At 38.4% G+C, this 14,551-nt stretch overlaps 2 protein-coding genes and 1 long non-coding RNA gene across 4 annotated transcripts in view; 2 read left to right on the top strand and 1 right to left on the bottom strand.

The window, feature by feature from the left end:
- On the top strand, positions 1 to 3,622 carry LOC109036411 (aminopeptidase Ey; the record flags this gene model as incomplete). The annotated part of the gene is given in 3 exon segments (XM_072303973.1): positions 1 to 45; positions 1,427 to 1,610; positions 3,136 to 3,622. Coding segments are annotated over 3 exon segments (628 nt in total), but the record flags the coding sequence as incomplete, so codon positions are not given.
- LOC140225365 (uncharacterized) lies at positions 3,217 to 13,181 on the bottom strand. Its single transcript, XR_011900481.1, has 4 exons — positions 13,048 to 13,181; positions 10,147 to 10,336; positions 3,616 to 3,703; positions 3,217 to 3,355 (listed from the first exon to the last, which is right to left on the bottom strand). It is a non-coding gene; the product is annotated as an uncharacterized lncRNA (long non-coding RNA).
- The window catches only part of LOC109036506 (aminopeptidase N), a 22,946-nt gene continuing 18,733 nt past the window's right edge, over positions 10,339 to 14,551 (top strand). For both annotated transcript variants that reach the window (XM_072303972.1, XM_072303971.1), the window contains exons 1-3: positions 10,339 to 10,466; positions 10,891 to 11,111; positions 12,834 to 13,123. In XM_072303972.1, the coding sequence (XP_072160073.1) occupies positions 10,914 to 11,111; positions 12,834 to 13,123 (488 nt within the window). In that variant the 5' untranslated portion in view covers positions 10,339 to 10,466; positions 10,891 to 10,913. The remainder of the gene's footprint in view (positions 10,467 to 10,890; positions 11,112 to 12,833; positions 13,124 to 14,551) is intronic.

Raw genomic sequence — 14,551 nt, 5'->3', positions numbered from 1 at the left:
TATTGGGAACTATGTTAAGCAGTCTTTGGATCTTTTCTCAAAATGGTACGTTAATTTGCACAGCATTTCTCTCCGTCAGGCATCTGTCTATCATTCCTCTGCCATTTTACGAGTTTTAATCACTCGAAAAATTTCTTGCCGTAAGTTTCAGACAAATATTTATGCTGCAAGTTTAATTGTAATGAGTCTCGAATATATATATGAGTTTACGTCAAAATATCGCCATTACCGATATTTTCTTATCAAGACCATTATTGCATTGAAATTTTATGGAATGAGAAAATTTCAAACCCTTTTCAGCTCGTCTCTTGAACTTTAACATGAAACGTCACTTTTAAGGTCAAATCTGCCCCAAAATTTCAAAATGCTCCTACTTAATGGTGCTAATAACTCAGATTTGAAATTTTTTAAGAGAATATCTTCTCTCACAGATTCGGTTTTGTGATAAAATACAAGCAATAGACAGCAAATGGTGCAAACTTTAGATCAATTTGATTGCATTTAGCAAAAAGGAACCAGCGCGATTACAGTATTGTTACCTCTTCATAATAATCTAGAAAATCTCTCAGAATAGTAAATAGTTCTGGCTCCCCACCAGGTAATTGTCAATTTTAAAGGGACATAATTGTGTAAATTTTAATACTGTGCACATATTTTGTATTTTTAAAAGAAGAGGAAAAGTTGCACGATTTTGAAAGCACTGTAATCGTGCTGGTTCCTTTTTGCTAAATGAAATTCAATTTGCACTGGTTGCTATCTCTGTCAGTCGCATGCTTATTCTCTTGTTTTAAGTTTTTCAAATTTCAGCTTTAGTTCCAGTCGAGAACGGTAATTGGCCCGAAACGTCCTGGTTGTGTTTATATTCTGTTTTTCAGCCTTGTAAACCCATTTCCAATGTTCTTGTATTTGGATCGCATTTTGCAAAAAGGAACCATGAGCTTTTTAATGTTGCCAGGATTGTGCAACTTACATTTTTTGCAATAAGATTACTGAAATCATGCCACCAATCAAATTCACGAAGGTTATTTTCTGTATGAATTGATAGTTTATTGGGAGTAAAGATAAAGTTTGTTTAGATGAACAGTTCATAATTGCAAGGTAAAAGAAGTTGCACAATCTTAGCGACATTGGAATTCTCTTGGTTCCTTTTTGCAAAAACGCAATCCATTTATCGTTATGAATTGAACTACATTTTGCAATTTGGACCTATAAATTCTGGCTTATCTGAAAAAACACTTATGTGCATACGGAAACTAATGGCCTATACGTTGTTTTTAAACCGGGCTGGAATGTATAGTTCCTAATTGCAAAATGCAATCCAATTCGGGGTATTGGGCTGTGTCTCTCTTATCATTCGATCATGTGCTAACACTTTTCCCTCGCCCGATTTTGAATTTGTATTGACTTTACTTCCTTTTTCATGAAGGTATAATAATGAGAACCCTGACTCAATAAATCCAATCCCGAAGAACATTTTGAGACAAATTTCCTGCACTGCCGTCAAGAACGGAGGAGATGAAGAGTGGGACTTCCTCTGGGAAAGATACCTCAATTCTGACTCTGCATCTGAAAAGTCAAGTATCCTCTCAGCGCTGACCTGTTCTCGTAAGGTACACTCAACTTCTTGTCACCTTTAGAACATGACGGCCTCGTCGAAGGGGGTAAATCACTATCTAGGCCAAATTCTCGAGTGGTAGAATACATATATTTCTTGATTTAGCTTCAGAAATGTCTACAAAATCTCCCTGAAGTCAACAAACAAGCAGTAAGCTCCAACGCATTCGCGTCGGAAAGCGGCTCTGGCGACGGTAGTTGTTAAACGTTTACGGTTTCCTTGGTAACCTTTGTTTGCTATCAGCTGATATCGAGTAATATGCCTAGGAAGCTCCAACCACTGCATTCTTCCAAAAAACCGCGAAAACTTAAAAATTCAAAATTTCAAATTTTGAACGTAAAGTACATTTTTTCCATCACGAGATTAAAGCACAGACAAGTTTTGAATTATTGACTGTATCACCATGATTCCAAAAATACACTACACAACATAGCATTGGCTAACAATAAAACAATATGCAATAAAATAAAGTCATGACAAGGTACATAGTCGAAAATGGCGCCGATTCCCATCAACCAACGCGCGGTCTCTCCAATGTAACATGGTCCATTGATACTCCCCAGCTGGGACCGTCCGGAAGCACCAGAGCCGCTAAAATGTTTCTACAAAGCATACTTAAATTCCTAGAGGGATTTACGGACTTTTTGTCTACAACTTTTTGATCTATTTGTTTTTGGCCCAGTAAAAGTGTATTATTTACGTTATTGTGTCCAGTGGAAAGATGACCATGAAAATTCTATAAAAAGTATTTTTGAATTCGAAATAATTCTCCTTGACACATTATCAGAAAAAATGAACAAATGAGTGTAAAAAAAGTTCCGTCGAGCAGAAATCAAGGCCATTCCTTGAAGTATTTTCAGAATTTGTCTCACACGGAGAGAAAATATCACGGTAGTTTTTAAGAATTGACGTTGCCCTAGTAGCAGAACCATAGAAGGAAAAGATAAAGATCATGCACGAAAATTAATTTTTTTATATAACGCATGCATACGAAAGTGTTAAAAGTGAACATTTTTATGTAACCATTATAGTAAAAAAAAGTCATAATTTTCGTGAGCTTTTCGCAAACATACTAAAAAATCTTCTAATTCGTGAATAGCTCACGAAAATGATGACCTTTTTTTTACTATAATGGTCACATAAAAATGTTCACTTTTAACACTTTCGTATGCGTTATATAAAAAAATAAAAAATTGTCAATAAAAAAAAAATTACCTTATCTAACTTTTATCATTTTTCATATATTATGGTCAGGTCTGAACTTTGATTTTTTTTGTATAAGCGTTACACGTTTTTTATATAAAATCACCATTTAGATAACATATATGTTTTTTTATACTTTTTTCAGAAGAACAAAAATTTGGTGTGCTACTAGGGTAAGTAGTTCTCCATTTAAAAAATAAGTATGACAAGAAATCTGTAACGTTGCAAACCGAGATACGTGGGCTAGGTGTTTCCCCGTCGCGATATAAATGTATTTCATGATGCTTGTATCTTAGAGCTAATTTTCATTTTTCCAGGTTTGGACTCTCAAGCGATATCTAGATTGGAGTATCGATGAGTTCTCGAGGATTCCACCCCAGGACTCTGTGCACATCTTCGAGGCTGTCGCCGAAAACGAAGTGGGTTTCGAAGTTGCCAAGGACTTCTTTGAGGAACGTATCCCGGATATTTTCACTTATCACGGAGCCGATAACGCCATCATGGGCCGATACATCCAAGTGGTGGCCGATCAAATGACTTCAATCAAAGAATACAATGAAATCAAAGCTTTAACAGAAAAATTTGACGAGTATTTCAAAGTCTCAAAGCCCGCGGTCGAGAGAGCTTTGGATACGATTGATTCAAATGTGAAATGGCATGCTGCACACTATGTTAAAATACCGCAGTATCTTGCGCCGTCTCTACGAACTTTATAGAATATTTCTATTTTTCTGTCTTAGTTGTAACATTGATCAACTGTTGAAAAGCATCAATCATTTGACATGTAATGTACTTACGTCATATCAAGATGCCATTTAGTGATGAGCATGTCCTCTCCGTTCGATCCTTTTCAAACTGTATTTCAAGCATCTCGTAGTCAACAACCTGTAATCATGTAAAACCAAGCAAATGAATAAACAGAGCATATTACATGAAGTTGTCTTATTATTTCATAAGTAATCTGGATGAGCGATAACAACTATCCCACGCTTACCACAAAAATTGAAAAGACAGTATTTAATTATTTTATATCCTATCATCAATTTCATTTGACGCCAATGACTGTACCGCGCGTGCGCGTGTACGAAATGACTGTGGCTAATGCTTTTTTTCACACTAATGAAAGTTCCAATCAACCTATATTAAGTTGTAATTGATAATTATAATTTTAACCCTTTAAAGTGCAGATTTTAAATTTTGAAGAAAGGAAAAACAAGACGACAGTTCCAACGTTTAGACGTTGGAGGGAAGCCCTGGATAGACGATCAAATTTCCGAACCAATTCCGATCAAAGTAGCATCAAAGTGTCGGGAGTCATCAGTCTTAAACTCATTAATTTGCTTGATTTTAAAATGAAAACTTGGGAGAAATGTTTCCTGTGGCAGGAAATGATGAATGGTGGCACTCCATTCTGATCTTACTTTGAACAAAATAGTGCGGCCCGTCAAAATTTGACGGTGGATAGTGACCATCAGTCATCAGCATGTCTACTTTGATCGGAATTGGTTCGGAATTTGATCGTCTATCCAGGGCTGGAGAGCGTTCACCGTAGCACCTCGTCAATATGTAAAAGTAGTTTTGCGCGGACGGAAGAGAGCGCTGCAAGACGCTGTTGAGCTAAACGTGGAGCGTAATCTAGGAAACATACATCTATATAAGAAATGACTTGTCTTTATAGAGTAAAATATATGGGTCATTAGTGAAGGGATACTTTGTACCCAAAAATTTTTTAGATCTCCGACGACTAAAAATTTGAACGGTCCTTGAACGAGTCATTAAATAAAAGTACGTTGCAGAGTTTTAAAACTTAAAGATATGAATTTCTCACAGACAAGCCTACAGGCATTACATTAAGTGTGAACAAAATAGGAGAAAAAAAGGTAGAAATGCACTGGAAGAAATAGTCGCTTGGATCTAGAGTCCAGACTCTTAAAAACATTGACAAGAAAAAACACTCTTGATTCAATCGGATTTTTGCTTAGATCGAGAACCAAGCCTCTTCATTTAAGCAGTTTTCCTCTTGACTCAAGCAAAAATCCGATTGAATCAAGAGTATTTTTTCTTGTCGATGTTTTTAAGAGTCTGGACTCTAGATCCAAGCGACTTTTTTTTCTAGTGTGGTACATTAAAAATTGAGAAAATAGGTGTTGCTTCCCGCCACGAAAAATAGCGCCGATTCCCATGGAGCAGTGCGGACCTTTACCAATGGATACATTAGTAACGTACCCGATGCAAAACGACGGGAAAGAGCGTACACGACTAAAGTGGTGAACGCTCAAAAACGAAGAGACCCTCATGTTTTGTAAATTACCATGTATGAATTGACGTGGGTTAATACTTTTTTTTTGGAACCAATAAAAGTTCCAATCAACCTATTTTAAATTGTACTTGATGATTAGAATTTTAACCCTTAGAAGCGCAGATTTTAAATTTCGAAGAAAGAATAAAAAACGAAGAAACCCTCATGTTTTGTAAATTACCTTGGTGACTTGGTGCTCAATCACATTTGATGTGCTAAAGCTGGAAACACGAAGTTTCATAAGTGAGAAATAAGAAATAAAGTGACAGTTTATTTGATTGAACTTGGTGCACTTTCATTCGCGACACATCGTCACCTTCCGGCCAAAGTATCACAAGCGCCGTGCGACATTTCATCATTTCCGCCGCCATTTTATTTCTTTACAGAGAAATTGTTGGTTGACTTGAATCTGTTTGAAAATTTCACTGAATTTTATTGGCAGCACAAAGTAAATTCTGTGAAATTTTCGGACAGCTTCGTTGAACAATTGCTGTGTAAAAAAACAAAATGGCGGCGGAAATTTTTAAACGTCACATGGCGCTTGTGGTACTTCGACAGAGCTTAGGGGAGAATTTCATGAGCCGTCCCAGCGCGCATGATAAACGACCCGCCTTCCATTATTACACTTCATCTAGCGTTGAGAGTTCACTAATTACTTCACACGACCAGTGTATAGTTTTAAAAGTCGAAATTAAAAAAAAAAAATTGGAAAAAAACAAAAATTTTAACGATATGCGAGTTTCTTTGCCAGGGAGCTCTCCCCGCAAGAAATCGTTCCCCACCCGCCGGCGCCGAGAGAGCCGCGGCGTGCTGCCAGCGCGAAACGCACTGACGCCTACAAACCTAAGGGGATACTTCACGCATTGCGCAATGCTTGAAGTATCCCCTTAGGTTTGTAGGCGCCAGTGCGCATTTGAACTCGCAGCACGTTGCGCCGCGCCGCAGCGTGCGTAAACTTGCCCATATATAATAGGTCAGGGTGTTAAAATGTAAGCATTTTGACATCAAATTCGAAATTAGCGACTCAAGAAACATCAGTTACGAAACTTTCGTGATCTTTCAGTCATTATCCGAATTATTTCTTCCTATTCTTGAGTTTTGGACCATAGTGCGCCGCGGGCGGCGGCGCTCATGAAATTCCTTTCCGTGCTCAATCGGTTATACTTTGGCTGGAAGGTGACGAGTAACGACATAACGCCATATGTGTCTTCCCTGTCCTTTCACAGGTCATATAGAGCAACAACTTAACTACATTTTGCAATTAGGAACTATTAATTCCGGCTAGGTTTAAAAACAACGTATGTGCCATTAGTTTCCCTATGCACATACGTGTTTTTTCAGATGGGACACAATTTATAGCTCAAAATTGCAAAGTGCAGTTCAACTAGCATCTCAGAATCGACGCCCTGCCGCCATCCTTTTACGGGACGTGGACGTCCCCGTCTCCCTATTCCACGAGGTGCCCAATAGGGTGGCCCACAAAAAATGAATTTCGGAAATTTATAGCCGTAAAACCCTAGATCGGTTACAGCATGTTCAAAAACACGGAAAATGAAATTTGGGGTCAATCGAACAAAATTAACCCGACGCGCAGTCGCCAATTATCCAAGCAAAAATAGCGAATTTTTACTGTTTTTCAATAATTTTTCGTTCCCCAAAAAATAAAGTCGGAGGGGTCTGAAAATTAAACAGAGGGCAAAATTAGTTCATAAACTACACCCTAGTGAAGTTTTGGACCCCTTCCATGCTTTTGACCCTACAAGAAAATTTCACGCATGAAAATAGCGAATTTTTGACTGTTTTTGATGATTTTTCCCTCTCGATAAATTAACGTTACAGATGCCTAAATTGTAATCAGAGTGTGAAATTAGTAGCTTAGATGCTCCCAATGCTCCCCTTCTGATAATTTTGACACGCTGCGACGTTGCCATTTTTCTGAGCAAAATCGTGAATCTCGACTTATTTCAATATCATCTCTCTAGACCTAAAAAAAAACTCAGGAGCCATCGAAAAAGTGCGCTAAAACACGGCTAAAACACAGGGATACTTCACTCATTGCGCAATGCATGCAGTATCCCTGTTAGGTTTGTAGGCGCGATTTCAAGTGAAACTAGTCTGAATTGAATGACACTTACCTTGGGTGTGAGTGTCACAAGCCAATCGTTGAATCAGGAATTTTATTGAATGCGTAAGCTGATGGTCAGATCATATAAGGTTTGCACGTTTTTAATGCAGATTTTCAGTGTATTGGCTTTCGGACGGTAAAAATCGATTGAAAAATCAATTATTCTTAAATGCGACCTGGCCACTTTTTCACATCGTATTTTTATCGGCCATCGTTCAAACAATCTATGTTTTTTTAAATATCGATCAATTTTGATAATTAGATGTTTTCTCATTGCTTTAAATTTTGAAAACAATGATGAATTGATCAAATGGACGTATATTTGCTTAAAAAAAAAAAAAAAAAAAAAAAAAAAAAAAAAAAAAAAAAAAAAAAAAAAATCTTGAAACGTGTGGGAAAGATGGGATGTGCTCTAGAAAACTACTTAAGAAAAAATTTAAAAGTAGGCGCGACGTGATTCCCCCCAAAAAAATAACAATTTGGGATTTGCCGTGGGCATTTCACGAGAGCGTCGTGGACAAGGTTCATGAGCTAAAGTGCACCAGCACCGATCTCCTCGTCGTTGCACATCTGAGTCCATCACCGCTGACGTCACTGGCATTCATTTGTCGGCCCTTAACTAACGAGCAGACTCCTTACGCCCCACCTGTCTCTGATTTCTTTTAAAATACTTATAAATACTAAATAAATACGTCCAAATATGTGACAAAGAGCATTCAATTGGGTCAGGCAGTCAACCGTCTTAGGTTTCGAAAGTCTCAAGATAACATTTTTGGCAATTTCTGCCATTTTGGATTTTTGAATTTTAAAAAATTGAGTTGAGATTCAAGTTCCTCGTTAAAAAATACACTCTGACACCATGACGGTAACAGTCAAGTTTCATACGTTAGTGCGCCTTCAATTACATTTGATACCGCGCAATACTTTCGTGATGGAATAGTTGCATTGGCGCCTACAAACCTAACAGGGATACTGCATGCATTGCGCAATGAGTGAAGTATCCCTGTGTTTTAGCCGTGTTTTAGCGCACTTTTTCGATGGCTCCTGAGTTTTTTTTTAGGTCTAGAGAGATGATATTGAAATAAGTCGAGATTCACGATTTTGCTCAGAAAAATGGCAACGTCGCAGCGTGTCAAAATTATCAGAAGGGGAGCATTGGGAGCATCTAAGCTACTAATTTCACACTCTGATTACAATTTAGGCATCTGTAACGTTAATTTATCGAGAGGGAAAAATCATCAAAAACAGTCAAAAATTCGCTATTTTCATGCGTGAAATTTTCTTGTAGGGTCAAAAGCATGGAAGGGGTCCAAAACTTCACTAGGGTGTAATTTATGAACTAATTTTGCCCTCTGTTTAATTTTCAGACCCCTCCGACTTTATTTTTTGGGGAGCGAAAAATTACTGAAAAACATTAAAAATTCGCTATTTTTGCTTGGATAAATGGCAACTGCGCGTCGGGTTAATTTTGTTCGATTGACCCCAAATTTCATTTTCCGTGTTTTTGAACATGCTGTAACCGATCTAGGGTTTTACGGCTATAAATTTCCGAAATTCATTTTTTGTGGGCCACTCTAGTGCTCAATCTACTACTTGTTCGGGCAACCTTTCCTCCTTCTCTCCATTTTACAGGTACTCTAAATCCGCAACTACTGCAGCTACTGATTCGCAAGTTCCTTCTCCGCATGGGGTTATGTTGCACTGTTTTGGTTGGAGCCATTGCACATCGATAGGTCGAATCATTTCGTATCGCCAGTCGAATATCGCAAGAATGACGTGGCCAATAAATCAGTCAGTCACGGAGGGGAGGCGTTTAACGACCTAAGTTACGGTTCCACAGGAGCTAGGCGACGCAATGTTGGTCCTGCGGCTCTGCGTAGATCATAGATCATCGAACATTAAATCGATTCATTGAATTTTCAAATTTTGATTAACTGTTTAATCGATTAGTTACTACCGACTTATTGGAAATTAAAAACATCGCAGTTCCCATGTCAAATTTCTACAAATTTCAGCTCGGAGCCCAAAAATGCTGATAAATTATGGATAAACCAGAGTGAGAAAATTCGGAAATATTTGTCAAAATTTTCAAAATTATCTTCGCAAACGGTCCAAAACACATGATTTTATATTCTCAACGTAGCACGGATGCTGATGCTGAGTTTCACCTAGAAATTTTCGTGGGCATCCCAGAACGCACCCGGTACAGATTGTTATTATGACGATTTAGCGTTTCAAAGTTTAAACATTTACCTATCAATCAATAACGCATGAATCCTCGATTAATCGATTAATTTTGATTCGACTCGATTATTAATCGATCACTGAGACTTCGTTAATTAAAAAAATCGATTCATCAAAACTGCCGTGCTAAGGAAAAACATCGTATGAGTATTCCAATGTTGCCAAATTTCCTCTCAGAAAATGTGTTTTATTGAAGAAAGTTATGAATATTTTTTCATGGAATTTTCAGACACTTTAGATCAAAATACGAACTACATTCTCTCAAAATTCTAAGAAAGATATTTAAACATTTTCTCGAAAATACATGATTTGGAGAATGGAATACATGAAAGGAGATTTGGCAACGTCCGAGTGCTCATACGGCGTTTCTCCTAAGCACGGCAGAAATCAACCCTGCGCGGTCAGGTACAATCATTCCGAACCCTTCTGTCGCAATCGAAAAGGCGATTCACACCGTTACCGTGTGTGATAAGGGACAGGTTTGAAATCATCAGATCAGCAGGCTAATTATTTAAATTGATAGACACAGCTATAGACAAAGAAGACATAAGGAGTATTTAGGGCGATCTTATTGGTTGAGATGGGTGGCTCCTATAGAAAATGGTGGACTAACAACTATAGTGTTTCTCGTGGGTTACCGTTAGTTAGTCTATTACCTACCTCCTTTGTCCATTGCAACCACCCGCGTCTACCGATATGATCCCTCCGTATCCCTTTTGCCTTCTTTGTCTATAGCTTTGTCCATCAATTTCAATAATTGGCCCGCAGGTCGCGCGTGCACATCTTCGCGTCGCACGCTGCTTGTGAAACCGTGGCTCCACGATGTGTCTCCTGTCCGTAATAAACGAAGCTATAAAAAGACGATTTATCATCACAAGAAAGCCCCCTTGAGGATGCAAAGATGAGCGGGTGATGAGATGAACGCGAAATCAGTGATATCGTGTTCGTCGCGGGTGAATTGTTCAATTACGAATCCTCAGGTGAGTTAATTCATAGTATGTTTATCATCAAATACGTAAAAAACTAGGGGGGGGGGGGCAGCTCTAAAAGGATAAAACCATACTTTTATCCTCTATCATAAGGTCTGGATACACGATCAAATTCCGAACCAATTATGATCAAAGTAGACCAGTTGATGACTGATGGTCACCATGCAACAGTCCTCTCTAATCAAAATTGGACGAGCCGTCAAATTTTGATCAGAATAGAGTTCCATCATTCGTCATTTCCTGCCGCACGAAACATTTCTGCCAGTTTTACATTTTAAAATTAAGCAAAGTAATGATTTTGAGACTGATGACGCCTGGCACTTTGATGGTAATTGGTTCGGGGATTTGACCGCGTATTGAGACCTTTAGATGAGGATAAAAATGTTAAGGACACCATTTGATTGTTTTATTTTAGGTTTGAGACAGGCGCATAAAATCATGGTTCAACTCCTCCTCTACATATCTATGGGGTGGATATTAGGGCAAGCAACTGGCTTCCGCGCCCCTCAACCTTACCGCCTTGATGGGAGTGTTGTACCGTACCATTACGATCTGTTCCTCGAGGTCAACTTGGATCCAACTGGCCTTCATGACGAAAAAGATTATTTTAAATTCAGGGGATATGTGAAAATTAAGGTGAGCGATATTCTATAGAGTTTTCCGATCAGGTATCGATTAATTGCACTTTCGGACCCTCAAAAATTCAACATTCGATTGATTATCGAACAGAATCAAAATTAATTGATTCATTGAGTTTCTAATCGATGTTGATGTGCATATTTTGTGACGGAAATTTTCCGATAACAACCAGTACCCTGGGATGACTGTCAGGGTCCATAGGTGTAAATTAGGGTCTATGCTGCATTGGAGAATCAAAAATCATGTGTGCTGAACAATGAAGGCGGATCTGAGGGGAAGGGAGTGTTACGCCCCCCCTCCCCCCGTTCGCCTGAAAAATTAAGAAGAAATAGAGAAGGAGGAAAGGAGGAACGAGCGGAGGAAAGAAGAAAGAAAAACGCTTACAATTGAAAATAATTCGTGACGAAATTGAATCAAACTGCATATTCGATGCTTCGAAAATTCAAAAATTTTCCGAAGGAGGCTCACGGAACCATCCCCCCCCCCCCCCCGGTTCGTAAAGTCTGGATCCGCCCATGGCTGAACATATTCTATTCACTTAGTTTAGCATTTCTTGCGAGCATCATTTGAAAATTCCAAAAGATGAAACTGTAAACTGCATTTTCGAGAAGGGAACCTTTTATTTCTAGCTCAAACAGTTGCTTTTATTAAATTGATGAATCAGAATCAGAGGTGACTCGTTGGCGTGTATGATCCTCACTGCTGAAATTTACGGTAGCCAACTTGGCTCATCGTCAGATCTTGTGAAACTACGGGTATTTAAAAGATAAAAATAAATAATATACAAATATAATATTTTAATTGGCTTAATCATTATCTCTTACTTAAATTATTATGTAATGTGATATTAAATATTACATCTATCGATGACTTTATCATTAAATTAGAATTCCCGAATAAGATTAAGGAAGTTATCCAGTGTAAAAATCCCCTCTCTCTGGGGCATTCCAAAAAATGTTTGCTTTAGAGCCCTCCGCTCTATCGTCTGTGGCGATTTTCGTAAGTTCGACGTTTGCCCCCAAAAGCTTGAAGCCCAGGAGATCAACTCTCCTGTGTTGCCGACGTGTGCCCTCTGTGGAGGTGTGCGTCTTGGCAACTGCAGGGGCCGTAAAGTCTACAAGCAAATCCGTAAAAAAGATTCCCTCCCCCCAAACCTTTAGTTATACATTTTCAAAAAATTTCCTCTGGCGTTAGCTACGCCAAAGTTGTTTGCAGAGCCAATAAAGCTCAAGCCTCAAGTTCAAACCACGAACAAATTAATCTCTCCAATATCAATACTGATAATTGGACGGAGTTAAACAGAAAGGAACCAAGCCACATCGGGATTGAACCGAGAAAAAGAGGCTTAAAGTTTAGCTCCTGCATAAGACTCAATGTAAAAGTTAAACTTCAAGTTCAATTTCTGCAAAATTTGCTCCAACAAAAACTTTGAATTTTTGGCGATAGAGAGTAAAGCAGTGGTTGGGTTCAAAACCACTCATAACTCAATTTTTTCCAAAATGTGGGTTGGTTCCTTTCTGCTTAACTCAGTCCAATTATCAGAGACTTGATAAAAAAATTGACGTTTTAGAGCACGTCTAATTCACACTCAAGCTGGACACATTAAATAGCTTCTCAAAGCCTTAAATGCCTTAGCGCAACAACTCCTTGATAGGAAATAATTATTTCGAAACCTTGTTTCCCCCTCTGAATCCATACTTCTTAAAAATCTTTTCTCAGATGGCATGTAAAGAAACAACGAACAAGATCGTGCTCCACGCCAGGAATCTGACCATATTCCAGTCTTACGTGAGGTTGAATGAGCTGTCAAGTTCAGGACTTGAGTCGAATCGCATCATGATTTCCGATCATTCGCACAATCTGGAATACGAGCAGCTCATCGTAGAGACCGAAAGCGAATTGGCGGCTGGCAAAAACTACTCATATAAACTACCTTTCTTCGGCAAGCTCAGGAAAGATCGCATGGGGCTTTATCGAGCATTTTACCGAGATTCAAATAACGTCACAAGGTGTGTACAACCAGATTCTAATAGTTGGTTCGGAAATGTGGAAAAAACTGAATGTAATAGCAAAATATGCGATCGTATTTTCGGCGTTTGTTATTTAGTTCCTCAAAAGGTCCTCGTCGCTTAAAAGTCTTACTATAGTCGGAAAATAATACCTCCGCAATAATGAAAAGTCAAACCATTTGAAAAATATGTAAAAACTACGAAATTTGATGCACCTTTTAACGTCTTCCTTATCTCTTGAAAATTTCAGATTTACAATTTTACTTTTTTCGTGTATAACACACAAAAAACACAAGGTAAAAATCACATCTAAATACCACCATCAACTCCACACAACGTTCTAAACAGTTAGTACGTGTTTGTTCCGTGATAAATATTTTTAACAGACTAGTTACACGATATTAAAGTAAAATTTTGGGACAACCGAACAGTCCTTTTTTCGTCGTCTGTCGTGCGTGCCGGGCACTGATCGAATTGGTAGGACGCAGAGAGGAGTGTACCTCTGCTACCTCTGAGGAGTGCCTTATAAAGGTAGTGATGTCACAAATGCCGTGATCAAATAGAGGCACTTGATTGGAGGATTGAAGAAAAGATATCACGATCAATATGGCAACAGAGGAACACGTAATCTCTGGAGCTATCAGATGCAAAGGTGGATAAGAGATAAAGCATTAAAAAAAAAAAAAATTAAATTTGATCGAATCTTCTAACGTATCTAATGGTCTGTATTCTGAAATTGAAATGATAAGGAAAGCTGATTGTAAAGTTGCCTACTCTGAGCGTAACTATTTTTAATCCGTTAAGATTTGCGGAGAAGTCATGAAGGTGCCGACCAAGCCAACAGCAGTTCTTAGAGGCAAGATGTTAAGATTTATAAGGGTTTTTAAAAAGTCAGAAAATGGAGCAACGATAGAAATAAACTAATAGTCTTCTCTCACGAGGATTGTCTAAAAAGTGTTATTATACCGAAACCACCTTGCTGCTGGCTGATTGTTGAAATTGATAGACTAAGCAATAGGCAAAGAAAGCATAAGGAGTATGGAGTGATCCTATCGGTTGAAATGAGTGGTTCTCATAGACTAAGGAAGAAGTAATGGACTAACTATAGGGTCTCTCGTGGGTTGTCATTAGTTAGTCTATTACTTACCTCTTTTGTCCATTGCAACCACCTGCTTACACCAATAGGATCCCTCCATATCCTTTGTGTCCTTTTTGTCTGTAGCTTTATCTAAAAATTTCAGAAATAAGCCTACTGTATAGGTTGTCCGGATACCTAGCCAATGGAAAGTTTGGAGACTAAAACGCAGGGTAGAAAAGTAAACCATTTCATGACTGTGACAATTTCTTGCGGGCTGATCATTGAAGTTGATAGACAAGGCTCTGGACAAGAAGGAATTTGAGCGATTCAATCGGCAAAAGCGGGTAGTT

This window comes from Bemisia tabaci, chromosome 9, assembly GCF_918797505.1.
Source record: "Bemisia tabaci chromosome 9, PGI_BMITA_v3".
Classification (NCBI taxonomy): domain Eukaryota; kingdom Metazoa; phylum Arthropoda; class Insecta; order Hemiptera; family Aleyrodidae; genus Bemisia; species Bemisia tabaci.
Note: the sequence above shows the minus strand (reverse complement) of the source record. Positions and strands in the feature narration are given on the sequence as shown.